The sequence below is a fragment of the Ranitomeya variabilis genome, chromosome 4 (genome assembly GCF_051348905.1).
Source record: "Ranitomeya variabilis isolate aRanVar5 chromosome 4, aRanVar5.hap1, whole genome shotgun sequence".
NCBI classification, from domain to species: Eukaryota; Metazoa; Chordata; class Amphibia; order Anura; family Dendrobatidae; genus Ranitomeya; species Ranitomeya variabilis.
The window spans coordinates 426,639,772-426,667,219 of NC_135235.1; the positions used below are offsets into that span (position 1 = coordinate 426,639,772).

At 41.7% G+C, this 27,448-nt stretch overlaps 1 protein-coding gene across 2 annotated transcripts in view; it reads left to right on the forward strand.

Moving 5' to 3' along the window:
• The first annotated feature begins 1,606 nt into the window (after window positions 1-1,606).
• Window positions 1,607-27,448, forward strand: part of CA10 (carbonic anhydrase 10) — a 494,312-nt gene continuing 468,470 nt past the window's right edge. The window contains exons 1-2 of one of the 2 annotated variants that reach the window (XM_077251361.1): window positions 1,607-2,362; window positions 2,791-3,273. In XM_077251361.1, coding sequence (XP_077107476.1) covers window positions 3,213-3,273 — 61 coding nt within the window. In that variant the 5' untranslated portion in view covers window positions 1,607-2,362; window positions 2,791-3,212. Of the gene's footprint in view, window positions 2,363-2,495; window positions 3,274-27,448 lie in introns of those variants that run through there. The other variant, XM_077251360.1, reaches the window with a different exon arrangement.

The following is a 27,448-nucleotide window of genomic DNA, read 5'->3' on the forward strand; positions in this document are numbered from 1 at the left end:
AGTGCGGAGCACGGTAGTGACTGGAGAAAGCGGTGTAGATGACGTACAGTACGGAGCACGTTAGTGACTGGAGAGAGCGGTGTAGAAGAAGTACAGTGCGGATCACGTTAGAGACTGGAGAGAGCAGTGAAGATGACGTATAGTGCAGAGAACTGTAGTGACTGTAGAGAGCGCTGTAGATGACGTACAGTGCGGAGCATGTTAGTGACTAGAGAGAGCAGTGTAGATGATGTACAGTGCGGAGCACGTTAGTGACTGGAGAGAGCGGTGTAGATGACGTGCAGTGCGGAGCATGTAAGTGACTGGAGAGAGCGGTGTAGATGATGTACAGTGCGGAGCATGTTAGTGACTGGAGAGAGCAGTGTAGATGATGTACAGTGCAGAGCACGGTAGCGACTGGAGAGAGCAGTGTAGATGACGTACAGTGCAGAGCAGGTTAGTGACTGGAGAGAGCGGTGTAGATAACATACTGTGCCGATCACGTTAGTGACTGGAGAGAGCAGTGTAGATGACGTACAGTGCGGAGCACGGTAGCGACTGGAGTGAGCAGTGTAGATGACATACAGTGCGGAGCACGGTAGTGACTGGAGAGAGCAGTGGAGATGATGTACAGTGCGGAGCATGTAAGTGATTGGAGAGAGCGGTGTAGATGATGTACAGTGCGGAGCATGTTAGTGACTGGAGAGAGCAGTGTAGATGATGTACAGTGCAGAGCACGGTAGCGACTGGAGAGAGCAGTGTAGATGACGTACAGTGCAGAGCAGGTTAGTGACTGGAGAGAGCGGTGTAGATAACATACTGTGCCGATCACGTTAGTGACTGGAGAGAGCAGTGTAGATGATGTACAGTGCGGAGCACGGTAGCGACTGGAGTGAGCAGTGTAGATGACATACAGTGCGGAGCACGGTAGTGACTGGAGAGAGCAGTGGAGATGACGTACAGTGCGGAGCAGGTTAGTGACTGTGCTCATGAGTAAGCCCTGGAATAGGTGAGCGCAGAGCAGATTACTTTCACTGCCTTTATGTGTTACATAATCCAGCAATGTAGTAAATACTCAGCAGCATAATGTTTAGGGCAGAGCTGCAAAGATAAAGTGAAGTGTAAATCATGAAAGTAACCACAGAGCAGCACAGATGGAGTATGTAACAGAACACAATAAAAGTGCAGAGCATTTTGCTCCCTGGAGATGAAGTGCAGTGTATAGACGTCTAGGTGTAGAGACCTGCAGAACACTTCTGTGAATGATCAGCAGCTCACATTCTAGTCTGGCACAGGAGATGTTAATGAATAGCCAGCAGCCTTGTAGTGTAGAGCTGCACGCACAGCAGGCACAACCGCACAGGTAGCCTGAAGTGCAGAGCATTTAGCTGCCGATGCAGAACAGTGCACTGCATGTTATCAGCTGCACTGTAGATGAAGTGTACAGCAGATATGGTAGAGTGCAGTGCAGAACATTTCAGCAACAGAACAGAAAATGACGGCAGCAGCTGCAGAGCAAGAGCAGTGCAGAGCATTATAGCAGCAGCAGTGGAGTCCGTGGCATATGAGCATTGATCTTAGCAGCAGTAGTTACATGACAGCGCATCTCAGCATAGATGACGTAGAGTGCAGAGCCTGTGACCCAGCTGCAGAGCCTGTGACCCAGCTGCAGAGCCTGTGACCCAGCTGCAGAGCCTGTGACCCAGCTGCAGAGCCTGTGACCCAGCTGCAGAGCCTGTCACCCAGCTGCAGAGCCTGTGACCCAGCTGCAGAGCCTGTGACCCAGCTGCAGAGCCTGTCACCCAGCTGCAGAGCCTGTCACCCAGCTGCAGAGCCTGTGACCCAGCTGCAGAGCCTGTGACCCAGCTGCAGAGCCAGTGACCCAGCTGCAGAGCCTGTGACCCAGCTGCAGAGCCAGTGACCCAGCTGCAGAGCCTGTGACCCAGCTGCAGAGCCTGTGACCCAGCTGCAGAGCCAGTGACCCAGCTGCAGAGCCTGTGACCCAGCTGCAGAGCCTGTGACCCAGCTGCAGAGCCTGTGACCCAGCTGCAGAGCCTGTCACCCAGCTGCAGAGCCTGTGACCCAGCTGCAGAGCCTGTGACCCAGCTGCAGAGCCAGTCGCCTCGTCCCGTTGCACGTTGCCAGCAGACATGGCTAGCACTGGACTTAGGTTTGCGCTGCTCCAATTAAAAGTCCTCCAGTAGCGAGCGGCGGCGCCCCCCAGCGGCAGCAGAGCACAGCGCACCCTCTGAATGTGGTGACAGACAGCGGCGAGTCTCCCTGCTGAGCGGGAATGTGGAGCACACTGCCCTGCCAGCCTGCAGCCTCACCACTAGCCCCCCAGCAGTGTGGGCATAGGGGGAAGCAGCAGCCAGCACCTCGGGTAAGTTCTGTTCCTTTCATTGCATGCAGAAGAGCTGGCATTAGAGACAGGACCTTCCTCCACCCTGTGCAGCCCCTTACTACCCCACAGTACTGGGAGGAGTGGGCTAACAGCAGCCCCTGCCATAGTCAGTGTGTCCTGCAGCCATGATTTGCATGCTGTTATGCTCCGCTGTGGTACATAGCATGGGGCGGACATGCAGAGCACCTGAAGTCTCTGGGATGGAGCAGGAGCGCTGCCTGGGTCCGAGCAGTGAGTGGTGTCGGAGCGCCCCCTGCCGCCCAAGCGTGGAGAGACAGTCTTCAGAAATGAGAAAGCATTCAATACTCTGCAGCAGTCAGTCACATAGCATCACACTGCTGCTCCTGGGATATTCCTTTACTATTTGCCTTTCTGTTCCATCCATGTTATTTCCCTTTTTACTGCAGGAAGAATAAAACTATTCCAGGATGTCTGTGGGAACTACATTGTACGGATAAACTAAGAGCTTACTGTCCACCCTTGGGGAACGACTACACGGATAATGATCTCGCTGGTCAACTAGTAATTTAGCCGTATTTTACCGCCTAGCTCGGAGAAGATCTGGCTCCGGAGATTACCTTTATTGGCTTTTTCTTCTTTTTTTCTATTGTCTTGTGCGTTGTTTCCTCTTATTACCATTTCCTTTTCGCTTTCATGGGGAGAACGGAATCAAGTTAAGATCCTTGGCTGGATTTTTTCTATTTTTTTTGGGACATGTGTAAACATATTTGGAGAATCCCTTCAGGCACAGAGGGACCGTTGCTGATCCATTGGGAAGTGTTGTATTGATCGTTCCTCTGAGTGATGCAGGTGGTATGAAAATCATAGAATGGAAATTGTTTGGGAGGTGTTTTTTTTCCTTCAAGCAAATTTCATCGTTTGCATGTCAGGTATGGGCACACTCCTTTCTATATGTTCTGTTTCCGATACCATTTTCTACAGCCCTTACGCTTGTCAAAATGGGTGAGAACAGGATCTGATCAGATTCCGAGCCTCCGATTTCTGGTAATTCGGGGAATTGCCAAAGTGCATTTTCTGGGCAACCTAAATAGACTGTGCCTTGTGCTATTAAGGTATTTAGTTGTGAATATGTGGAAAAATCTAGACAGTAGGAGACACAATAATTAACCCTTTTCCAAGTCTATAGAGAGAGATAAGAAGATCCATAGCTAATTTATGCTGTGGATTAGATAAGTTATGGAAAGATGGAGATCTACAGTCCATACATATCTCTATGATTATACAACCTGTCACTTGTATTAAACATATATTTGTAGATTTGCTTTTTTTAACACCAATATTCAGGCGAATTTATTGTCTTATTCATTTACCCATAGCGGAGATTCAGGTGTATAACCAAAATGCAATGGATTATATGAATAATTTATCCAGCCCCCCGGGAGACGACCACAATTGTAGGGTCTCCATGGTAGAAATTAGACTACAACTCCCAGGAATCGTATAAGTTGGGTTGAAGGGGGGAAGTTGTGCTTAAAAAACCAGATTGGATTAACGAGCACCACATAGTTGGATTGGTTCCAAGATTGAGGATGAGAGGTATTCGAGTTTTTAGTTATTTCTACCGAGCTTCATTGCCAAAGGGATCTAAGTGCATTGAGTTGTACATGGAGTGCTTTCATAAAGGCAGTGGATTAGGAGAACTTTCACTGATATGGCTGGCATTGTGCAGTAATTCTGTGAAATTCCCATAACTTGTACGTGATCAGAAGTCCGAAAAAAAAGAAATGATTTCTTTTTATTTATTCACGTATGTTTTCTTACATTTGGCTTTTTATGTTGGCCGTTTTTTATTTTTTATGCACTAATCACTATCTATAACATCAGTATTGGAATTGCCTGCTTCCAGAGCATAGCTAATGCAGTATATAGCTTACGGATTGTAATGTAGCTTTCAATCACTTCTCCTCTGACAGTTGCCTAATCACTGATACACTCTATCATTCACTCACTGACACACTGTCACGACAAAGGCGAAAGACTTGTGTAGTGCACCCTATGTAAAAACACTGTCTTCGGCTTTCAGGGTCAGTGGACACATATGTTAAGCACAGCACTGCTATGATTATGGCCCATCTGTGCATCCAATATGGAATTTTTCAGCACAGTGTCATTGAGATAGCACTAAGCAAGCATCATTAATTCTCGTTTCTGGGCTAAATGCAATCTATTTATTTTTTTATTTGTACTTTTTATACAGAAATACATTTTTAAATTTTATATTATATATATATATATATATATATATATATATATATATATATATATATATATATATATATTTAATTATATATGTAATTTATTATTATTATTATTATTATTATTATTATTATTATATTGAGTATTTTCTTATTAACCTAACAGGTGCTTGTGTTCCAGATGTATCACCCACTAATGGCATCCATTAAATTGCCCACAGGGATTTTTAACCAGAACTCTCTGACCCGTACATGCTCCTTCTATCCTCTCGGTCTGTGTAAGGGTATGTTCACAAAAGGAATTTTTCCGTTTCTGCCGTAGACGTTTGTCTAATTTCTAAATAAAAAAAAATGGAAACATTTTTTTATCCTATTTCTAAATAAAAATCAAAAATTAGACGTGAATAAATAATAGATTTTGAGATATGACAAAAAAAAACAAAGTATTTGATCAATGAGCCAAGTTCCCTTTTTCCAGGAAAGAAATATTCATGTCTTAAAATGTATTGCAGTATGTGGGAGATAAAATGCTATTATTGTGTATAATGGGAAAAATTCCTTTTACACTCTGGCAAGTTTTGGTTTTTTTTTGAAATCTCATACCAGTTCTCCTCGCCTGCTCCCTAAGAAGTTTACAAACCCATAATTGCTATCACATCCCTGCCCCCTTCAACTTGGCCAAAATATCCTCGTGACACACCACCAACTCTTCTCCTCAACATGGGTGGCCGCGTGGAGGCCACATTCATCCGGCATATCGGTTGATCGGTTTCAGAGTCGGAACAGATAATTCTACATGCAATTATTTTCTGATCCGGCTGAAGACGATGGACCAGTGCAGACCTTATCATCAGATGGTCTGGCTCTGACTTCTACATTGACTGTCTTTAAATTCCCCCCCCAACACCACTCATAAATCAATAGTAGCAGTGAAGATCGGAAACGTGATATATTAGAGAAATCTGTTTCTTTCTCCTTCTGGAATGGTATTTTATTCTTGAATTCATGGATAAAATTTGTCTTCGGTGAAGGCGGATTTTCAGATCACTGCGGTATCAGATGACAACTGCTGTTTATAAAAGTCTATGGAGCGGGGAGAGGAGTAGGGTGGAGCTGGAGACAAGCAAGTTCACCTGAAACAACAATTACATTTTGAAAAAAATACTTGATGACAGGAAATTTGGCTTTCTTTGAAATCTAAATATGGAGCTACTTTAGTGGAGAATTTCTAGTTTCTATTTTTCTTACTTATTCTGGATCAACTACAACTATTGTGCTGTCACTGTTGGCATCGTATCAAATTCAAAGACTGTAAGTGTGTTTGTAATTATAGATATAGATTTTTTTTTGTATATTTGTACAGTGTGCATAGCTGGGGGTTCCTAAGGTAAAAATTAAACTGCGCATTCAGCCTTTATATAGTCTCACGTAGAGTCCCTATGGTTCAGCATTCCTATGTACGGTACCGCTATTAAGCGCTGTATCCTCCTATTGCTGTTAAAATACGTCATCTGATAAAACATTTTAACTTAAGGTGAAGTGGACATAAAAACCACACAGAAATCCAGAAATCGAGTTCAGTTTTATAAAAAAAATAGCCCTTCTCGCTTCTAGATATTCCTTGAAGTTTCGTTAATTTATTGCCTAATCATAGGTATGGTTTAGGGTCATGTAAAATCTGCCCTTGGTTATCTATTTCCACCTATGAAAAATGGTGCATAAATGCCAACCAAGAAAATAGAGAATAAAAAATTTGCTCAATTTGTACAATTCTTGTGTTTTTCTTCTTCCTTTAAGCTCAATATATAAAAAAAATCTGTTTTTATAGGTGAATATTTAAAAAAAAAATAGTATTTCCTTAATATGTACATGGTAATAAAAAGTGTCTGCAATAAGTATTCCAACGTTACCTCAGTTATATTGTCTGCACTCATCAGTATCCAGCTTGGGGAGACAACCCAAAAGGACAAAAAAAAATCTACTACTAGAGCTGAAGAAATAGTGCCTCATCCTGATGTCCTAGAAGCACGTGTGTGCGCCATCCATGTTTTTCATGGCTAGAATACATACGTATTATAGAATATGGTACAGTTCATATCTCCATTTTTTTTGTCCATAAAAAGATCATAGAGACGTCCATTTTTGAACTAAGTCATTGATCAAAATCACCCATTGAAGATTATGGGTCCATGAAAATCACAGTCAGCACGCAAATGCTATCCGTGTGCAATCCGCATGCTGTCTCTTCATAACATTGTAATGGGTAAGAGAAGCAATTTTACTTTTTTCGCAGAGAAAATCATTGATGTTAAAAACTGACACTGACCAAATATTGGTGTCTGATCAGATCAGATGAAATTGGTCCGTTTTTCGCGTACAAGAAAAATCCTTGAGATCTAAATGTCAGTAACAATTTACTTAATGTGAAATATCAGCATAAAAGGAAACCTACAATTTTCTGTCTATATATAAATTGGGGGAAATTCCTGACTCAGCGACTGTCCAACTCCACCAAGAATTGGCTTCACAGTGTTTATTTCTGGTTTGTAAAGCTTGTTCTCGAAGGTCTTGATGAGAAGGTTTGCTCGAGTCAGATGCTCCTGATTCATGAAGATCACTGGATGCTGGAGTAAGACTTGTGGCATAGCAAATGCCGCTATTTGTCATTAATTTGGCAGAGCTGGGAGAAACTAGGGTGAAGATGCCAGAAGTCACCAAGGTGCCGCTCCAAGTTGTGCCTAAATTTTGTGACTTTTCTAAGCTTTTATGCTGGAAATCTGGTGTAAAAGTTTTGATGAATTGGGCCAAAATAGTTAAATGAAACTGACTTTAAATGGCCTACATGATACAACAACATGGATATCTATGCCCCCAGAAAAAGTGACTGTGAAACGTGCGTTGGGGTGAGGGGGAAGCACCATCTTATTCCGGCTTTAACCTTAGGTACTGTACTTGGCTACTTGTCATGCATTCACATTCTTCTACCTGCTATTAGTGCACGTGCATTCTGATCTTTGACCTGCCACTAGTGCATATATATTTAGATTTTTAGATATCTGGTATATCTGTTATCCCCTCTTTGCAGTCGTATCTATGGGCTATATGGCAACAATATTCTCATTGATTGTTTATTATTTTTAATAGCCAATTGTTATGAATTCTACAGTCTTCACAGATTTTATATACTGGGTCGTTTGCACTTGCATTTTTTTCATCTACCATCAATTTTTTGATATATCCATTGGATATTTAGTTGCTAGAGATAGTTTCTGCTTTTTTCGCAGATTTACTAGTGACACATATGATAGGCACATTGTTATATATATATTTATTATTATTTATTTGATTGGCCATCTGATGTCATTGTATATCTGCAACTTTTTCAGATCCCTTCTACTGTGTCAATTGTTATAGCACTTATATACTATATATTATTATATACTTACATGATGTTGTTTTTCCCCCTTCTGGGCACATTGTCTTTTAACCTATATGTATTTTTAATTAATAAAATTAAATTTTATATCTGGCCTTTTGCTTACTTCATCAGCCATTGGTATGTAAGTATGAATCTTATGTAAAATCTGATATGAAGTTCTAGTTATCATTTTTCTTGGGCATACTTCGATAAATTAACATGGATATCTAGCCTAGCCAATGAACCCCTTAGATTTTATACTTTTTAAAATAAAAAAAAAATGAAAAAAATGTTGAAATATTATTGGTTTATTTAAAAAACTATTAATTGATAAATAGTAGAGATTATCAAATCTATTCAAATGGAATTTAATTCTACTTGAATATTTTAATAAATTCCGCACTTGCCAAAATTCCACGTGAGCCCCTCCACTCTTCACTGTCACCTGTCCAGTCCTCACCATATCATCTTATCACCGCCACAAGCACTGAAATCAATAGACCTCTTACACTGAGACGGGTCTTCCGGCTCTGATAAGTCCTGGGATGGTTCTGCACCTTGTGACCTTTCTTATGCCTGTGCATAACCCTCCTGGGCTTCATCAAAGCTTGAAGTCATGGCCTAGCACGAGCAAGCCCAGGAATTCAGTATTCATGGTGGTGATAAGAAGACGAGGAGAGGACCGGATGGTTGACGATGAGGAGCAGAGGAACCGGAGAGGCGAGCGGTAAGGTGAGTATATTTATTTTTTACATCTTAAATTTATAATGCAATAGGGTCTCGAGAACCTAGATAATAATATGGTAGATTTAAATCATGGAGAATAACTTCTCTGTGAGCCTAATTTTTCAGGAAAATCTGTGAGAACAGGCGAATTTAAGTTTTGACTGATGAACTCATCTCTAATATATATTGAATTATAGTTTATTGTTTAAGGAAGACCAAGTAGCCAAGACTCCAGCTGTAGATTTTCTATATCGTCTTTTATTTCTTTTTTTCTTTCTATCATCTGGTATCTCAGATATCATAGAGCCATTGACTATCAGTATATCATCACTGCGGCCCCTTAAGCCTGAGGTTCATGAGCAGTCCCAATTAGGATCGCTACTTTTTATCATGTGAATACCTGTTATGTAGCTTGGCGTCTTTTGTGTGGACTACAAATCACTTGTTAAAAAGTAAGTAAGGGAATACCAAGCTGATTTATGCTGATATAAAGCAGCTGCTACTAAGGTATAGCCATTAATTATGTACATGACAGTGTCTCTATATATTTTAGGTTTCGACTTCTGTAAACATTAGATCTAAGTCCCTACAATGAATGGGAAGAGTTCCTTGGAAGATAAACTGAGATGCTTCCTTGCATTGATGGGGGATGCAGTCATATGATAAATGAAGATGTTTCATTGTAAACCCAACTGGGAATGGTTTAATTAATTACTAGGGAATTGATTCTTGTAGTAACATGGCATTCGTTCAGGTTGAGATACAAATGGCTTCACTTCATCAAGAGACAATTCATGTTTCTCATAAGAAGATATTTCTACATGCAATAAAATGGTCAAAGTTACTGGAAAGCATTTAATAATACATTTTAAATTTATGAAGATTATGCTTTGGTCAATATGATTTTTTTTGCTTTTTATTATAAATCATTCTGAATGATATTACATCACATTGTGCTGAATAACCTAGTCCAGTGCAGCATAGAAGTAAAACACAACGGAGGTACAATCATGGCCACACTAACATTGCACAAGTAATGACACAAGTAGAAGTTGGAACATACAATTGGAGAGAGAACACTGCTCGTTAATCATAAAAATGAGAGTTTGCGTGAAGCGTTACTGACATAAATACATTGTCTGAGTCACTAAGCTTGTGCAATATTCAGACAGTACTTAGACTCGACAGCCTGAATGTTTTGATCCTGTATTTTCGTGCAATTCAATGCACCATTTACGCCACCTTTCCAGCTTTTTCAAGCAATGTGAAAACATGGTTAGAAGCATACAGTCCTGGCCAAAGGTTTTGGCACCTTTGAAATTGTTCCAGAAATATTTCTCCCAGAAGATTATTGCAGTTACACTTGTTTTGTTATTTTGTTTATTTCCTTTGTGTGTATTAGTAAAATAAAAAAATGAAAAAAAAAACAGAGAAAAAAGGCAAATTGAACATAATTTCACACAAAACTCCCAAAATGGGCTGGACAAAATTGGTGGCACCTGTCAAAATTCAAGCATGTAATGCTCGTTCAAATGCACCTGTGGCAAGTAACGTGTGGGCAATATGAAAATCACACCTGATACCAGATGAAAAGCAAACTCATAAATCAAGTAGGAAATGAATCCAAAGAGACAAAGCTTTGATGTACCCTAGATAAAAAGTAAAAAGATAAGATAAACAAAAGTGTATGCCAACAGTGAGCTTATCATCTGAGATTTCATGCACATTTTTCTGAGGAAAAGCTATAGCAGAAATTGACCAGCACTGCAGATTTAACATTCACAGCATGCCAGTGGATTTTCACAGCAAATTTTCACAGTTGCTTTCACCCTTTGAAAAAATGTTGGAGAGAACATGGTGGCTAAGTGATTAGCACTCTTGATATGGTGTGTTGTAGCCCTGGGTTCAAGAACCACCAAGGACCTCATCTATAAAGAAGCGCCAAGGACCACATCTATAAAGCGTTCTACCTGTTTTTGTTTGGGTTTCTTCCTACACTTGAGAGGTATATTAATAGGGAATTTAGATTGTGAGCCCTAATGGGCACACCAATGATAATGTCTGTAAAGAGCTGTGAAATATGGGGCTATGTAAGTAAAATGAATGCCTGAGAAGAGTAATATTTATGACTGATGTAAGAAACAAAGGTTGGAGGATTTTGTGTTCATTATGCTTTGATCACATGGCCATATGTTCTCCATCCAAGTAAATTAGTCCCATTATGCTAATCATACTATGATCAGACTGTGATCAGATTTACTCAGATATGGAGAATTAAAAAGAAAAGTTTCTCCATTTTCTCCATTCAGTCTGTCCATGAAAATCGAGCCATACTCAGATGTTATCCAAGTATGATCCGATATTTTCCACAGAGCCATAGAGTTGAATGGGCCAATGCCATCCGATTATCAGAAGCAAATCGTGCATGCTACAATTTTCGTGCAGACCGGCTTGGTCCAAGAAAAACGTCGGACATGTGCACATCCCAGTACAATAACTTTGAGACGAGTGCTATCCACCCAAATGACTCATTTGAGCTACAGTGTCATCTGCACGAGCCCTTAGTTTGGGCATTTTCTCTAGAATAGTTCAGGTGGAATGTAGACTGTAGATGGACAAGAAAAGGGACAATTATAGAATTTAGAGTAAATTGCTATTTAGGATGTTTGGAAGAGAATATGAAAGTTGAGTAGTAGCTAGAGAAGATTGAGGGATCTGAGAAGTATTTTTTTAAGTCTGGAAAATATTTTGCTATTTACACTGTGTTCCAAATTATTATGCAAATTACATTTTTCTCTGATTTTCCTAAATGGTTGGTGCAAATGACAGTCAGTCTAATAAAAGTAATCACCCGTTAGATTATACATCGAATTTTATTGAATAAACTTCCCAATGATAGTATAATCTCCAAAATGAATAAAAACTTAAAATGCACTGTTCCAAATCATTAGGCACAGTAGAATTTCTAAACATTTGATATGTTTTAAAGAACTGAAAATGCTCATTTGTGGAATTTGCAGCATTAGGAGGTCACATTCACTGAACAAAAAGCTATTTAACTCCAAAACATCCTAACAGGCCAAGTTACATGTTACCATAGGAACCCTTCTTTGATATCACCTTCACAATTCCTGCATCCATTGAGTTTCTGCTTGTATTTCTTTGCATGAAGTCAGAATAGCCTCCCAGAGCTGCTGTTTTGATGTGAACTGCCTCCCACCCTCATAGATCTTTTGCTTGATGATACTCCAAAGGTTCTCTATAGGGTTGAGGTCAGGGGAGGATGGTGGCCACACCATGAGTTTATCTCCTTTTATGCCCATAGTGGCCAATGACTCAGAGGTATTCTTTACAGCATGAGATGGTGCATTGTCATGCATGAAGATGATTTTGCTCCTGAAGGCACATTTCTGCTTCTTATTCCATGGAGGAAAGTTGTCAGTCAGAAACTCTATATACTTTGCAGAGGTCATTTTCACACCTTCAGGAACCTTAAAGGGCCCTACCAGCTGTTTCTCCATGATTCCGGCCCAAAACATGACTCCTCCACCTCCTTGCTGTTGTTGCAGCCTTGTTGGGACATGGTGGCCATACACCAACCATCCATTACTCCATCCATTTGGACCATCCAGGGTTGCTCAACACCTATCAGTAAACAAGAATGTTTGGAAATCAGTCTTCATGTATGTGTGGGCCCAATGCAACCATTTCTGCTTGTGAACACTGTTTAAGGGTGGCCGAATAGTAGGTTTATGCACCACAGCAAGCCGTTGAAGGAGCCTACACCTTGAGGTTCGAGGGACCCCAGAGGCACCAGCAGCTTCAAATATCTGTTTGCTGCTTTGTAATGGCTTTTTAGCAGCTGCTCTCTTAATCCGATGAACTTGCCTGGCAGAAATCTTCCTCATTATGCCTTTATCAGCACAAACACATCTGTGCTCAGATACAGCCACAAATCTCTTACCAGTACGATGATCACGCTTAAGTTTTTGGGAAATTTCTAATGTTTTCATCCCTTCACCAAGGCATTGCACTATTTGATGCTTTTCAGCAGCAGAGAAATCCTTTTTCTTTCCCATGTTACTTAAAAACTGTGACCTGCTTAATAATGTGGAACATCATTTTTAAGTAGTTTTCCTTTATTTAGAATCACCTGGAAAACTAATTATCCCATGTGTTTAAGATTGATTTCAGTGATCCATTGAGCCCTGAGACACAATACCATCCACAAGTTTATTTGAAAAACAATTAAATCTTTATCACACTTAAATCCAATTTGCATAATAATTTGGGACACAGTGTATGGATGTGGGAGAACCAGAGACTGAAAAATTAGTGTAACCATGGAAGAATTCTGAAATATTCAGAATAAGGTTGGAAGGGAATAGGATGAGGAAAGTAGTCGGTAAGATGGAATTTGGAAATTGGGTAAAAAACGTATTTTTGATTCTGCCATGAGGAGCCACGTAATCAATGTACTATATACAGGTCCTTCTCAAAAAATTAGCATATAGTGTTAAATTTCATTATTTACCATAATGTAATGATTACAATTAAACTTTCATATATTATAGATTCATTATCCACCAACTGAAATTTGTCAGGTCTTTTATTGTTTTAATACTGATGATTTTGGCATACAACTCCTGATAACCCAAAAAACCTGTCTCAATAAATTAGCATATTTCACCCGTCCAATCAAATAAAAGTGTTTTTTAATAACAAACAAAAAAACAATCAAATAATAATGTTCAGTTATGCACTCAATACTTGGTCGGGAATCCTTTGGCAGAAATGACTGCTTCAATGCGGCGTGGCATGGAGGCAATCAGCCTGTGACACTGCTGAGATGTTATGGAGGCCCAGGATGCTTCAATAGCGGCCTTAAGCTCATCCAGAGTGTTGGGTCTTGCGTCTCTCAACTTTCTCTTCACAATATCCCACAGATTCTCTATGGGGTTCAGGTCAGGAGAGTTGGCAGGCCGATTGAGCACAGTAATACCATGGTCAGTAAACCATTTACCAGTGGTTTTGGCACTGTGAGCAGGTGCCAGGTCGTGCTGAAAAATGAAATCTTCATCTCCATAAAGCATTTCTGCCGATGGAAGCATGAAGTGCTCCAAAATCTCCTGATAGCTAGCTGCATTGACCCTGCCCTTGATGAAACATAGTGGACCAACACCAGCAGCTGACATGGCACCCCACACCATCACTGACTGTGGGTACTTGACACTGGACTTCAGGCATTTTGGCATTTCCTTCTCCCCAGTCTTCCTCCAGACTCTGGCACCTTGATTTCCGAATGACATGCAAAATTTGCTTTCATCAGAAAAAAGTACTTGGGACCACTTAGCAACAGTCCAGTGCTGCTTCTCTGTAGCCCAGGTCAGGCGATTCTGCCGCTGTTTATGGTTCAAAAGTGGCTTTACCTGGGGAATGCAGCACCTGTAGCCCATTTCCTGCACACGCCTGTGCACGGTGGCTCTGGATGTTTCCACACCAGACTCAGTCCACTGCTTCCTCAGGTTCCCCAAGGTCTGGAATCGGTCCTTCTCCACAATCTTCCTCAGGGTCCGGTCACCTCTTCTCGTTGTACAGCGTTTTCTGCCACATTGTTTCCTTCCAACAGACTTACCATTGAGGTGCCTTGATACAGCACTCTGGGAACAGCCTATTTGTTGAGAAATTTCTTTTTGGGTCTTACCCTCTTGCTTGAGGGTGTCAATGATGGCCTTCTTGACATCTGTCGGGTCGCTAGTCTTACCCATGATGGGGGTTTTGAGTAATGAACCAGGCAGGGAGTTTGTAAAAGCCTCAGGTATCTTTTGCATGTGTTTAGAGTTAATTAGTTGATTCAGAAGATTAGGGTAATAGGTCGTTTAGAGGACCTTTTCTTGATATGCTAATTTATTGAGACAGGTTTTTTGGGTTATCAGGAGTTGTATGCCAAAATCATCAGTATTAAAACAATAAAAGACCTGACAAATTTCAGTTGGTGGATAATGAATCTATAATATATGAAAGTTTAATTGTAATCATTACATTATGGTAAATAATGAAATTTAACACTATATGCTAATTTTTTGAGAAGGACCTGTAGAACCTCCATGTCAACACAGTATCGGTACCATAAGCCTTTGCATAAAGGTAATTTATATATCTGCCCACTTTTCATCAATATGAAGCTGGAAGTTTAAGAAGAACAGTCAGTAAAGTAATTAGGAAGGTATTTGACTGTGTGTATTCTGCATCAATGGCTACAATTAATGGCCCCCTTTCGGATTAGCTCTTTTAGTACGCCATATGAAGAGAACAGCGCACCTCCCAAATTACTGTATGCACAGAATAAGCTGTAGCTCATTTTCTCCTAAGATTCCTAGAAACAAAGTACAGCCAGATGTTAATATAGTCGCACTCTGTTTTCCCTTTAATAAATGGGCTCCTATATTGAGCCGCTTGAGTCTTCTGCAGCACCTGATAATACATTGGGTTTGGGTGTGATAGGTTTTTTTGCACTAGAATTACTGCAATAGCTTTTTTTTCGGCAGACAAGCATCTCTTCTTTTTCCCATATTGGTAATTCCTTTGCAATTGGATATGTCTTTTCATCACAGATGACAGTGCTCATTGAACATTGTAAAGAATATTTTTCTAGAGAATAAAGATAAAATAAAGAGATGTACATTTTACATAGATTCTTATTTAGACCTAATTTATGCTCACGTCATAACCTCACTGTTCAGCGATTGCTCATCAAACAGCATTCAGATTGCTATGAAGCATCAAGAGCTTTGCAGAAATAAGAAATAAATCACTTCTTATTCATATGTTATGGTAAATTTGGAAATAACATGCAAAAGAGAAGACTTTATAAAGTCGTATTCCGCCATTTCGTCTCTATCCGTTTTCTGATAGCTAGCCATAAAAATTTAGAGGTAAAGAAAGCTGGAATTTGTAACAGAAGGATGAGGCGCAATGGAACTATTTTTACAGTGTCTCTATATATCTTACTAAGTGGATGCCTGGAATGCAGGGAAGAACATAGTGCAGAAGGATTGCTGGATTATTGCTCTACATCTCCCTTCCCTCAAGAGAAAGGATCTTCAATTGTTCTATTTTTCTTTTCTTTCTAATATTTCCAGAAAAAAGGGTGATGTGTCCCTTGTGGTCAACATCTTTTATGTGGAAACAGTGTGGTGCTTGGTCGTTGGCTTGGGTTAATTTCAGCTAAAATGTCCATTGGTCATAGTGTCTATGGTATGTACAGTTTGCAAAAAAATATGTACTTATTACTGATCATTTTTCCTTTTGTTCTATTTGTCATGGAAACAGTACAGCATAGTATACTGTATCCACAAAGCTTTAAAAGATGACTTCTATTTAGCATACTTAATTAGCTCAGAATTAGCCATCTGCCAATGTAACCTCCAAGAATAGGAATCTAATTAATCTATAGTAACATACTAAGGTTGAAAAAAGACACAAGTCTATTGAGTTCAATCTATTATCTTGCAGTGGTAATCCAGACTGGGCAAAGTCTGTTAGGATGTTAAAGGGTTATACCCAATTATTATCTAACTAGATTCTAACGCATCGGGTATTCTAGAATATGTATGTATGTACGTCGCGCTGTGAGTGGGGGTTAAATTCTGCGCCAATATCACTGATTGGTCGCGCCCGGCTGGCCGATCAGCGAAGCATGGTTCAAATCTAGCGCCAATTCGCGCCCGGACTTCGCCTGTCGCTGATTGGTCGAGGCCGGGCACGACCAATGACTGAAGCGGTGTTTAAATACCGCACCAATATCGCTGATTGGTCGCGGCCGGCCGTGAGCTACCAATCACTGAAGCGGTGTTTAAATCCCGCGCCAATATCGCTGATTGGTCGCGGCCGGCTGTGCGCGACCAATCACTGAAGCGGAGTGATTAAGTCAGCGAAGCGTGGCTTAAATCCCGCATCAATTCGCGGCTGGACTGCGTCTGTCGCTGATTGGTCGCAGGATGTCGGGGGTTCGGGGTGCAGGATATACAGTAGTACAGCCACGTAGTATATAGCACTGCCACGCAGTATATAGCACAGCCACATAGTATATAGCACAGCCACGTAGTATATAGCAGCCACGTAGTATATAGCACAACCTGTAGTATATAGCACAGCCATGTAGTATATAGCACAGCCACATAGTATATAACACAGCCACGAAGTATATAGCACAGCCACATAGTATATAGCAGCCACGTAGTATATAGCACAGCCACGTAGTATATAGCAGCCACGTAGTATATAGCACAGCCACGTAGTATATAGCATAGCCACGTAGTATATAGCAGCCACGTAGTATATAGCACAGCCACGTAGTATATAGCAGCCACGTAGTATATAGCACAGCCACGTAGTATATAGCAGAGCCACGTAGTATATAGCAGCTACATAGTATGTAGCAGCCACATAGTATGTAGCACAGCCACGTGGTATATAGCAGCCACATAGTGTATAGCAGCCACGTAGTATATAGCACAGCCCAGGCAGTATATAACACTGCCCACGTAGTATATATCAGTCACGCAGTATATAACACAGCCCACATAGTACACAGCAGTGTGGACACCATATCTCTGTTAAAAAAGAATTAAAATAAAAATAGTTATATACTCACCCTTCGGTGTCTGATGCGTGCGAGGCTGCCGCCAGCTTCCGTTCCCAGTGATGCATTGCGAAATTACCCAGATGACTTAGCGGGTCTCACGAGACCGCTAAGTCATCTGAGTAATTTTGCAATGCATCTCTGGGAACGGAAGCTGGCGGCAGCCTCGCCGCTCGCACGCAACGGACGGCGGAATGTGAGAATAGCACCATTTTTTATTTTTTTTAAATTATTTTTAACATTATATCTTTTTACTATTGATGCTGCATAGGCAGCATCAATAGTAAAAAGTTTGTCACACAGTGTTAATAGCAGCATTAACAGATTGCGTTACACCACGTTATGCCGCGGTGTAACTCAGTCTGTTTAACGGACTGCTAAAACGCTATGTGGGCGGTGGCCACTGACTGGGGGGGAGTATGGAGGGGGCATTGACAGCAGGGGAGTAGGGAGTGGCCATTTCGCGGCCGGACTGTGCCCGTCGCTGATTGGTCGCAGCCGGCTGGCCGCGACCAATCAGCGACTTGGGATTTCCATGACAGACAAACAGACAGACAGACAGACAAACAGACGAAAGTGCCCCTTAGACGATTATATATATAGATGGGGAAGGTTTACTTGGAAATTTTTGAAAATCCCCAAAAAAGGAACGGAGAACACTAAAGATGTGCAGTCACCACTCCATTCATAGAATCATAGAATGTTAGAGTTGGAAGGGACCTCATGGTCATCAAGTCCAACCCCCTGCTCAATGCAGGATTTACTAAACCATCTCATATGTCTGTCCAGCCTCTGTTTGAAGACTTTCATTAAAGGAGAACTCGCCACATCTAGTGGCAGCCTGTTCCAGTCATTGATCACTCTCAGTATCAAAAAGCTTTTTATAATATCTAATCTGTATCTTCTCTCTTTCAGTTTCATTCCATTGCTTCTTGTGTTTCCATTGTTCAAATGAGAATAATGATGATCTCTCTACACTGTGAAATCCCTTCAGATATTTGTAGACAGCTAGTAAGTTTCCTCTTAGCCTTCTTTTTTGCAAGCTAAATAGTCACAGATTCTTTAACCGATCCTCGTAGGACATAGTTTGCAGTCTGCTCACCATCCTGGTAGCTCTTCTCTGAACTTGTTCCTGCTTTTTATGTCTTTTTTAAAATGTGGTGCCCAGAACTGGACACAATATTCCAGATGAGGCCTGACCAAGAAAGAGTAGAGGCGAATAATTACTTCACGTGATCTAGACTCTATGCTTCTCTCTGTGTTTGCCTTTTTTGCTACTACATCACACTGTTCACTCATGTGCAGTCTGTGATCTATTAGTACACCCAAGTCTTTTTCACACGTGCTGTTGCTTAGTTCTATTCCTCCCATTCTGTAGATGTAGTTTTCATTTTTCTTGCCCAGATGTAGAATATTGCATTTCTCCTTGTTATAAAGCATTCTATTAGTCGCTGCCCATTGTTCCAGCTTATCTAGATCCTTATGAAACCTTTCTCTCTCTTTTCTAGTGTTAGGGTACCGTCACACAGTGCAATTTTGATCGCTACGACGGTACGATTCGTGACGTTCTAGCGATATCGTTACGATATCGCAGTGTCTGACACGCAGCAGCGATCAGGGATCCTGCTGAGAATCGTACGTCGTAGCAGATCGTTTGGAACTTTCTTTCGTCGCTTGATCACCCGCTGACATTGCTGGATCGTTGTGTGTGACAGCGATCCAGCGATGCGTTCGCTGGTAACCAGGGTAAACATCGGGTAACTAAGCGCAGGGCCGCGCTTAGTAACCCGATGTTTACCGTGGTTACCAGCGTAAAAGTAAAAAAAAACAAACCGTACATACTCACCATCTGATGTCCGTCTGGTCCCTTGCCGTCCGCTTCCCGCTCTGACTGTCTGCCGGCCGGAAAGTGAGAGCAGATCACAGCGGTGACGTCACCGCTGCACTCTGCTCTCACTGTACGGCCGGATCTGTCAGAGCAGGAAGCGGACGGCAAGGGACCGGACGGACATCAGATGGTGAGCATGTACGGTTTTTTTTTTTTTACTTTTACGCTGGTAACCACGGTAAACATCGGGTTACTAAGCGCGGCCCTGCGCTTAGTTACCCGATGTTTACCCTGGTTACCCGGGGACTTCGGCATCGCTCCAGCGCCGTGATTGCAACATGTGACCGCAGTCTACGACGCTGGAGCGATAATCATACGATCGCTGCGACGTCACGGATCGTGCCGTCGTAGCGATCAAAATTGCACTGTGTGACGGTACCCTTAGCTATCCTTCCTAGCTTTGCATTGTCTGCAAATTTGACTAATTTACCTTCAGTTTCCTTATACAGATTATTTATAAAAATGTTGAATAACACTTGGGCCAGGATAGAGCCTTGTGGTACCCCACTTGAAACAATATTTCAATTGGATGTGCAACCATTTATTACAACTCTTTGAGCACGATCACTAAGCCAGTCACAGTTGTGCTCAAAAGTTTACATACCCCAGCAGAATTTTTGCTTGCTTGGCCTTTTTTCAGAGAATAGGAATGATAACACCAAAACTTTTTCTCCACTCTTGGTTTGTGGTTGGGTGAAGCTATTGTCAAACTACTGTGTTTTCTCTTTTTAAATCATAATGACAACCCAAAACATGCAAATTACCCTGATCAAAAGTTCTCATACCCTGATTTTAGCCTGATAACATGCACAGAAGTTGTCACACATGGGTTTGAATGTCTACAAAAGGTAACATCCTCACCTGTGACCTGGCAAAAATTCTGCCAGGGTATGTAAACTTTTGAGCACAACTGTAACTGTATAAATCCACCTAACTGTATCCTTATCAATCCCATACTTACTACATGGTTGTGTTATATCTATTATATTAAGTGGTGACATAAAGCCATAAATCTGTTGCGAGATCACAATTGTGACCACATTCCTACTAATATAGATATAATATGGTCATATAGTAAGTGGTAACATAAAGTCATGGATGTGGAAAGACCACAATGGCAACCACATTACTTACTAATATAAATAGAATATGACTATGTAGTAAGTATTAGCATAAGGCCATAAATCTGTGGAGAGACCACTATGGCGACCACATTACTTACTATATGGCTATACTGTATGTATATTAGTAAGTGGTGACATAAAGCCATAGATGTGGATATACAACAATGGAAACCACATTACTTACATTTAATAAGGCCATTACCAGCTGTACACGACAGAGCCATGTTCCCAGGATTGAGACCTGCATCCATCAGCTATTTATGGCATACTCTCAGAATAAGCCACATATACAGTGGCTTGCAAAAATATTCACCCCTTTGCATTTTTTGTGTTTTGCTAGCTCACAACCTGTAATTTTACAGGGTTTTTTTGAGGGTTTGCATCAGTTCATGAAGATGTCTACAACTGTGAACATTTGGTTTTCATTTTTTTGTGAAGCAAGCAACAAATAGGACAAAATAACTGAAAACTTCAGTGTGCATAATTATTCACCCCCCTAAAGTCTGCACTTTGTAGAGCCTCCTTTTTTGGCAATTACAGCTGCAAGTCGCTTTGGATAAGTCTCTATGAGCTTTCCACTTCTTGCCCCTGGGATTTTTGCACATTTCTCAAGGTGAAACTTCTCAAGCTCCTTCAAATTAGATGTTTTCCTCTGGTAAACCGCAATCTTCAAGTCTGATCACAGATTCTCAATTGGACTGAGGTCTGGGCTTTGATTAGGCCATGCCAAAATATTTACACTTTTACCCTTAAACCACTCAAGTGTTGCTTTATCAGTATGCTTTGGTTATTGTCTTGTTGGAAGGTTAACATCCATCCAGGTCTCAAATCACTGACAGACTGAAACAAGTTTGCTCAAGACTATCCCTGTATTTTACACCATTCATATTCCTCTCGTCTCGACCATTTTCCTTGTTCCTAAAGCCGAAAAATATACCCACAGCATGATACTGCTACTGCCATGCTTCACTGTGAGGATGGTGTTCTTGGGCTGATGAGCTGTGTTGGTTTGACGCCAGACATAGCATTTACATTGGAGGCACAAAAGTTCAATTTTGGGCTCATCTGACCACAGTACCTTCCTCCATACATTTAAGGAGTCTCCCAAGTGTCTTTTGGTAAACTCAAAATGAGCCTTAAAATTTTTGTGTGTAAGCAAAGGCTTTTTCTGCCCACTCTTCCTTAAAGGCCATCTCTATGGAGTGTATGGCTTATTGTGCTCATATGGACAGATACTCCAGTCTCTGCTTGGGAACACTGCAGCTCCTCCAGGGTTACCTTTGGTCTCAATGATGCCTCTCTGATTATTGCTCTCCTTGCCTGGGCTGAGAGTTATGGTGGGCGGCCCTCACTTGGCAGGTTTGTTGTGGTACCTGTTGTGAATTTGGATTCTGGGCTCCCCCGGTGGCTACTGGTGGAATTGAACTGGTGTCTTCATCTTCTCTGTTCACCTGTTCCCATCAAGATGTGGGAGTCGCTATATAGCCTTGCTGCTCTGTTAGTTGCTTGCCGGTCAACAATGTTATCAGAAGCCTCTCTGTGCTTGTTCCTGCTCCTAGACAACTACTAGATAAGTTGGACTCTTGTCCATGTTTGTTTTTGCATTTTTGTTCCAGTTCACAGCTGTAGTTTCGTTACTGTGTCTGGAAAGCTCTTGTGAACAGGAATTGCCACTCTGGTGTTATGAGTTAATGCCAGAGTTTTAAAGTAATTTCTGGATGGTGTTTTGATAGGGTTTTAAGCTGACCATGAAAGAGTCCTTTCTGTCTTCTGCTATGTAGTAAGTGGACCTCAAATTTGCTAAACCTATTTTCATACTACGTTTGTTATTTCATCTTGATTCACCGCCAATACATGTGGGGGGCCTCTGTCTCCTTTCGGGGTATTTCTCTAGAGGTGAGCTAGGACTAATATTTTCCTCTGCTAGCTTTATTTAGTCCTCCGGCTGGTGCTGGGCATCTAGAATCAACGTAGGCATGCTACCCGGCCACTGCTAGTTGTGCGTTAGGTTTAGTTCATGGTCAGCTCAGTTTCCATCTTCCAAGAGCTAGTTCCTATATATGCTGATGCTATGATCTCTTGCCATTGAGATCATGACAGTTTGACCGGCCCACTAAAGGGTTAAAATCCTTGGCTGAGAAAGGAGAAAAATAAGTAGTCTGCTGAAATTTTTTTTTTTTTTTTTTTCCTCTCTCTTTGAATGGCTCTGTGTTCACCTGTTTGCAATGGATCTTCAGAGTGTAACTGCAGGTTTGAATAATCTCGCCACGAAGGTACAAAATTTGCAAGATTTTGTTTGTCATGCACCTGTATCTGAGCCGAGAATTCCTTTGCCGGAATTTTTCTCGGGGAATAGATCTGGGTTTCAGAATTTTCGAAATAATTGCAAATTATTTTTGTCCCTGAAATCTCGCTCTGCCGGAGATCCTGCACAGCAGGTCAGGATTGTGATTTCCTTGCTCCGGGGCGACCCTCAAGACTGGGCTTTTTCATTGACACCAGGGGATCCTGCGTTGCTCAATGTGGATGCGTTTTTTCTGGCCCTGGGGTTGCTTTATGACGAACCTCATTTGGAGCTTCAGGCAGAAAAAACTTTGATGTCCCTATCTCAGGGGCAAGATGAAGCGGAAACTTACTGCCAAAGATTCCGTAAATGGTCTGTGCTTACTCAGTGGAATGAGTGCGCCCTGGCGGCGACTTTCAGAGAGGGTCTCTCTGATGCCATTAAGGATGTTATGGTGGGGTTCCCTGTGCCTGCGGGTCTGAATGAGTCCATGACAATGGCTATTCAGATCGATAGGCGTTTGCGGGAGCGCAAACCAGTGCACCATCTGGCGGTGTCCACTGAGAAATCGCCAGAGAGTATGCAGTGTGATAGAATTCTGTCCCGAAGCGAGCGGCAGAATTTTAGACGGAAAAATGGGTTGTGTTTCTATTGTGGTGATTCTACTCATGTTATATCAGCATGCTCTAAGCGCACTAAAAAGCTTGGTAAATCTGTTTCCATTTGCACCTTACCGTCTAAGTTTATTCTATCTGTGACCCTGATTTGCTCTTTGTCATCTATTACCACGGACGCCTATGTCGACTCTGGCGCCGCTTTGAGTCTTATGGATTGGTCCTTTGCCAAACGCTGTGGGTATGATTTAGAGCCTTTGGAGACTCTTATTCCTCCGAAGGGGATTGACTCCACCCCATTGGCTAATTATAAACCACAATACTGGACACAAGTAACTATGCGTATTAATCCGGATCACCAGGAGATTATTCGCTTTCTGGTGCTGTATAATCTACATGATGATTTGGTGCTAGGATTGCCTTGGCTGCAATCTCACAACCCAGTCCTCGACTGGAAAGCTATGTCTGTGTTGAGCTGGGGATGTAAGGGGGCTCATGGGGATGTACCTGTGGTTTCCATTTCATCATCTATTCCCTCTGAAATTCCTGAGTTCCTGTCTGACTATCGTGACGTCTTTGAAGAATCCAAGCTTGGTTCGTTACCTCCGCACCGAGAGTGCGATTGTGCCATAGATTTAATCCCGGGTAGTAAATACCCAAAGGGTCGTTTATTTAATCTGTCTGTGCCTGAACATGCTGCTATGCGTGAATATATAAAGGAGTCCTTGGAAAAGGGACATATTCGTCCATCGTCATCTCCCTTAGGAGCCGGTTTTTTCTTTGTGTCAAAAAAAGACGGCTCTTTGAGACCATGTATTGATTATCGGCTTTTGAATAAAATCACTGTTAAATATCAATACCCATTGCCGTTGCTGACTGATTTGTTTGCTCGCATAAAGGGGGCCAAGTGGTTCTCTAAGATTGACCTTCGTGGGGCGTATAATTTGGTGCGAATCAGACAGAGGGACCCAATTCGTGTCTAGATTTTGGCGGGCATTCTGTGCTAGGATGGGCATAGATTTATCTTTTTCGTCCGCTTTCCATCCTCAGACGAATGGCCAGACCGAGCGGATTAATCAGACCCTGGAGACATATCTGAGGTGTTTTGTGTCTGCTGACCAGGATGATTGGGTTGCTTTTTTGCCATTGGCGGAGTTTGCTCTCAATAATCGGGCCAGCTCTGCCACTTTGGTGTCCCCGTTTTTCTGTAATTCGGGGTTTCATCCTCGATTTTCCTCTGGTCAGGTGGAATCTTCGGATTGTCCTGGAGTGGATGCTGTGGTGGAGAGATTGCATCAGATCTGGGGGCAGGTGGTGGACAATTTGAGGTTGTCCCAGGAGAAGACTCAGCTTTTTGCCAACCGCCACCGTCGTGTTGGTCCTCGGCTTTCTGTTGGGGATTTGGTGTGGTTGTCTTCTCGTTTTGTCCCTATGAGGGTCTCTTCTCCTAAGTTTAAGCCTCGGTTCATCGGCCCATATAAGATATTGGAGATTCTTAACCCTGTTTCCTTCCGTTTGGACCTCCCTGCATCCTTTTCTATTCATAACGTTTTTCATCGGTCATTATTGCGCAGGTATGAGGTACCGGTTGTGCCTTCCGTTGAGCCTCCTGCTCCGGTGTTGGTTGAGGGTGAGTTGGAGTACGTTGTGGAGAAAATCTTAGACTCTCGTGTTTCCAGACGGAGACTCCAGTATCTGGTCAAGTGGAAGGGATACGGCCAGGAGGATAATTCTTGGGTGAATGCATCTGATGTTCATGCCTCTGATCTGGTTCGTACCTTTCATAGGGCCCATCCTGATCGCCCTGGTGGTTCTGGTGAGGGTTCGGTGCCCCCTCCTTGAGGGGGGGGTACTGTTGTGAATTTGGATTCTGGGCTCCCCCGGTGGCTACTGGTGGAATTGAACTGGTGTCTTCATCTTCTCTGTTCACCTGTTCCCATCAAGATGTGGGAGTCGCTATATAGCCTTGCTGCTCTGTTAGTTGCTTGCCGGTCAACAATGTTATCAGAAGCCTCTCTGTGCTTGTTCCTGCTCCTAGACAACTACTAGATAAGTTGGACTCTTGTCCATGTTTGTTTTTGCATTTTTGTTCCAGTTCACAGCTGTAGTTTCGTTACTGTGTCTGGAAAGCTCTTGTGAACAGGAATTGCCACTCTGGTGTTATGAGTTAATGCCAGAGTTTTAAAGTAATTTCTGGATGGTGTTTTGATAGGGTTTTAAGCTGACCATGAAAGAGTCCTTTCTGTCTTCTGCTATGTAGTAAGTGGACCTCAAATTTGCTAAACCTATTTTCATACTACGTTTGTTATTTCATCTTGATTCACCGCCAATACATGTGGGGGGCCTCTGTCTCCTTTCGGGGTATTTCTCTAGAGGTGAGCTAGGACTAATATTTTCCTCTGCTAGCTTTATTTAGTCCTCCGGCTGGTGCTGGGCATCTAGAATCAACGTAGGCATGCTACCCGGCCACTGCTAGTTGTGCGTTAGGTTTAGTTCATGGTCAGCTCAGTTTCCATCTTCCAAGAGCTAGTTCCTATATATGCTGATGCTATGATCTCTTGCCATTGAGATCATGACAGGTACCATGTTCTTTCCATTTGATGATAATGGTTTGATGGCACACCGGGGATCACTAGAAATTTGGATATTTTTTTATAATCCAATCCTGACTTTGTCCCTGAATTGTTTGGAGATCTCCTTGGTCTTCATGGTGTTGTTTGGTTAGCGGTGTCTCTTGCTTAATGGTGTTGCAGCCTCTGTGGCCTTCCAGAAAAGGTTTGTATATACTGGCAGACTATGTACACTTAGATTGCACATAATTGGACTTCATTTCACTAAGCAAATGACCTGTGAAGGTAATTGCTTTCAACATAAATTTTTTAAAGGCTTCATTGCAAAAGGGGTGAATACATATGCACATGCCAATTTTTAGATATTTGATCCCATAAATTTAATTTATGGCTATATGTTTCTCACTTCACCAACGTAGACTATTTAGTGCTGATGCGTCACACACAAATCAGATTACAAAAATATTTAAACACAGGTTGTAATAGGTAAAAAGCCAATGGAGGTGAGTGTTTTTCCATGGCACTGTATATGGAATAGATCAATCCTTTTAGGTACAGAAAATATTAAATCCGAGACATTGTAGATCTCAAACCCTCTATTACAGATAACATGTAGGATCTTTTAGAAAAAAAAACAAAAACATTATGGACCACTTGTAGAAGATAATTTAAGTTCACACGTTCAGAATTGGCTGTGTTTATTCTGGTGTGGATTCTACATTGTGAATCCACAACAATTTACGGTACAAACCATTGCAGAAAAAAATCTGTTTAATTTTAAAACCATGGTGCGGATTTCAAGTGATCAGCATTCTTTTTCTTGATTTTAATTGTGGATTTTCCTTTATTCCATGCTAATGAAATAGGGTGAAATCAGCAGCCAAATCCGCAATGAAAACCGCAACTAGCAAATGCGGATTCTTTGCTTATTTGTGGCTACATTTTCCACAATGTATGAACATGGCCTTAAGAAATCAAACATTAAAACATCTTGTAGCGTTCCTCTGTTTGTGTTGTAAAAGTCCCTTTTTATGTTGATGCTGAAAGCCTATTTTCCTAGATGTGGATGCCCTCTTTCAGGCTTTGGTATGAAAAAATCATTAGTTAGTTTTGTATTTGTACATGTTAATTAGTTTAGCTTGAAAGGAATATTCTCATTTTATTAGTCTCACATGAGGGATCCTCACCGATCCTGCAAAAGAGAGGGCTGGTAGTGCTTATTTAGTGATTTGTCATCTTGTAAGTTCTCCCTTGCATTGTAGATTCTGTCCAGTTTTGAAATTTCACTAGCATTCCATGTGAATTGGGTTTTGTCTGCACTTTTATGATAGGCTGGATTGTCACCCTAATTTTAGCATGTTCAGGCTTCTCTATTGGGATTAGTTATAGATAATATTTAATGATATTTGAAGGGGTTGTCCAGTCCAAATCGATGTCTGCAGTCACTCTGCGTGACTTCAGACTTATGAATCCCCCCCAGCACATGCACTCTGCACTGCGGGGATTCACCCGTTTCTGACCCTGGACCGAAGAACATGCATGCATTATAGATACTCCCAGACAGGCCCATCTAGTGGACAT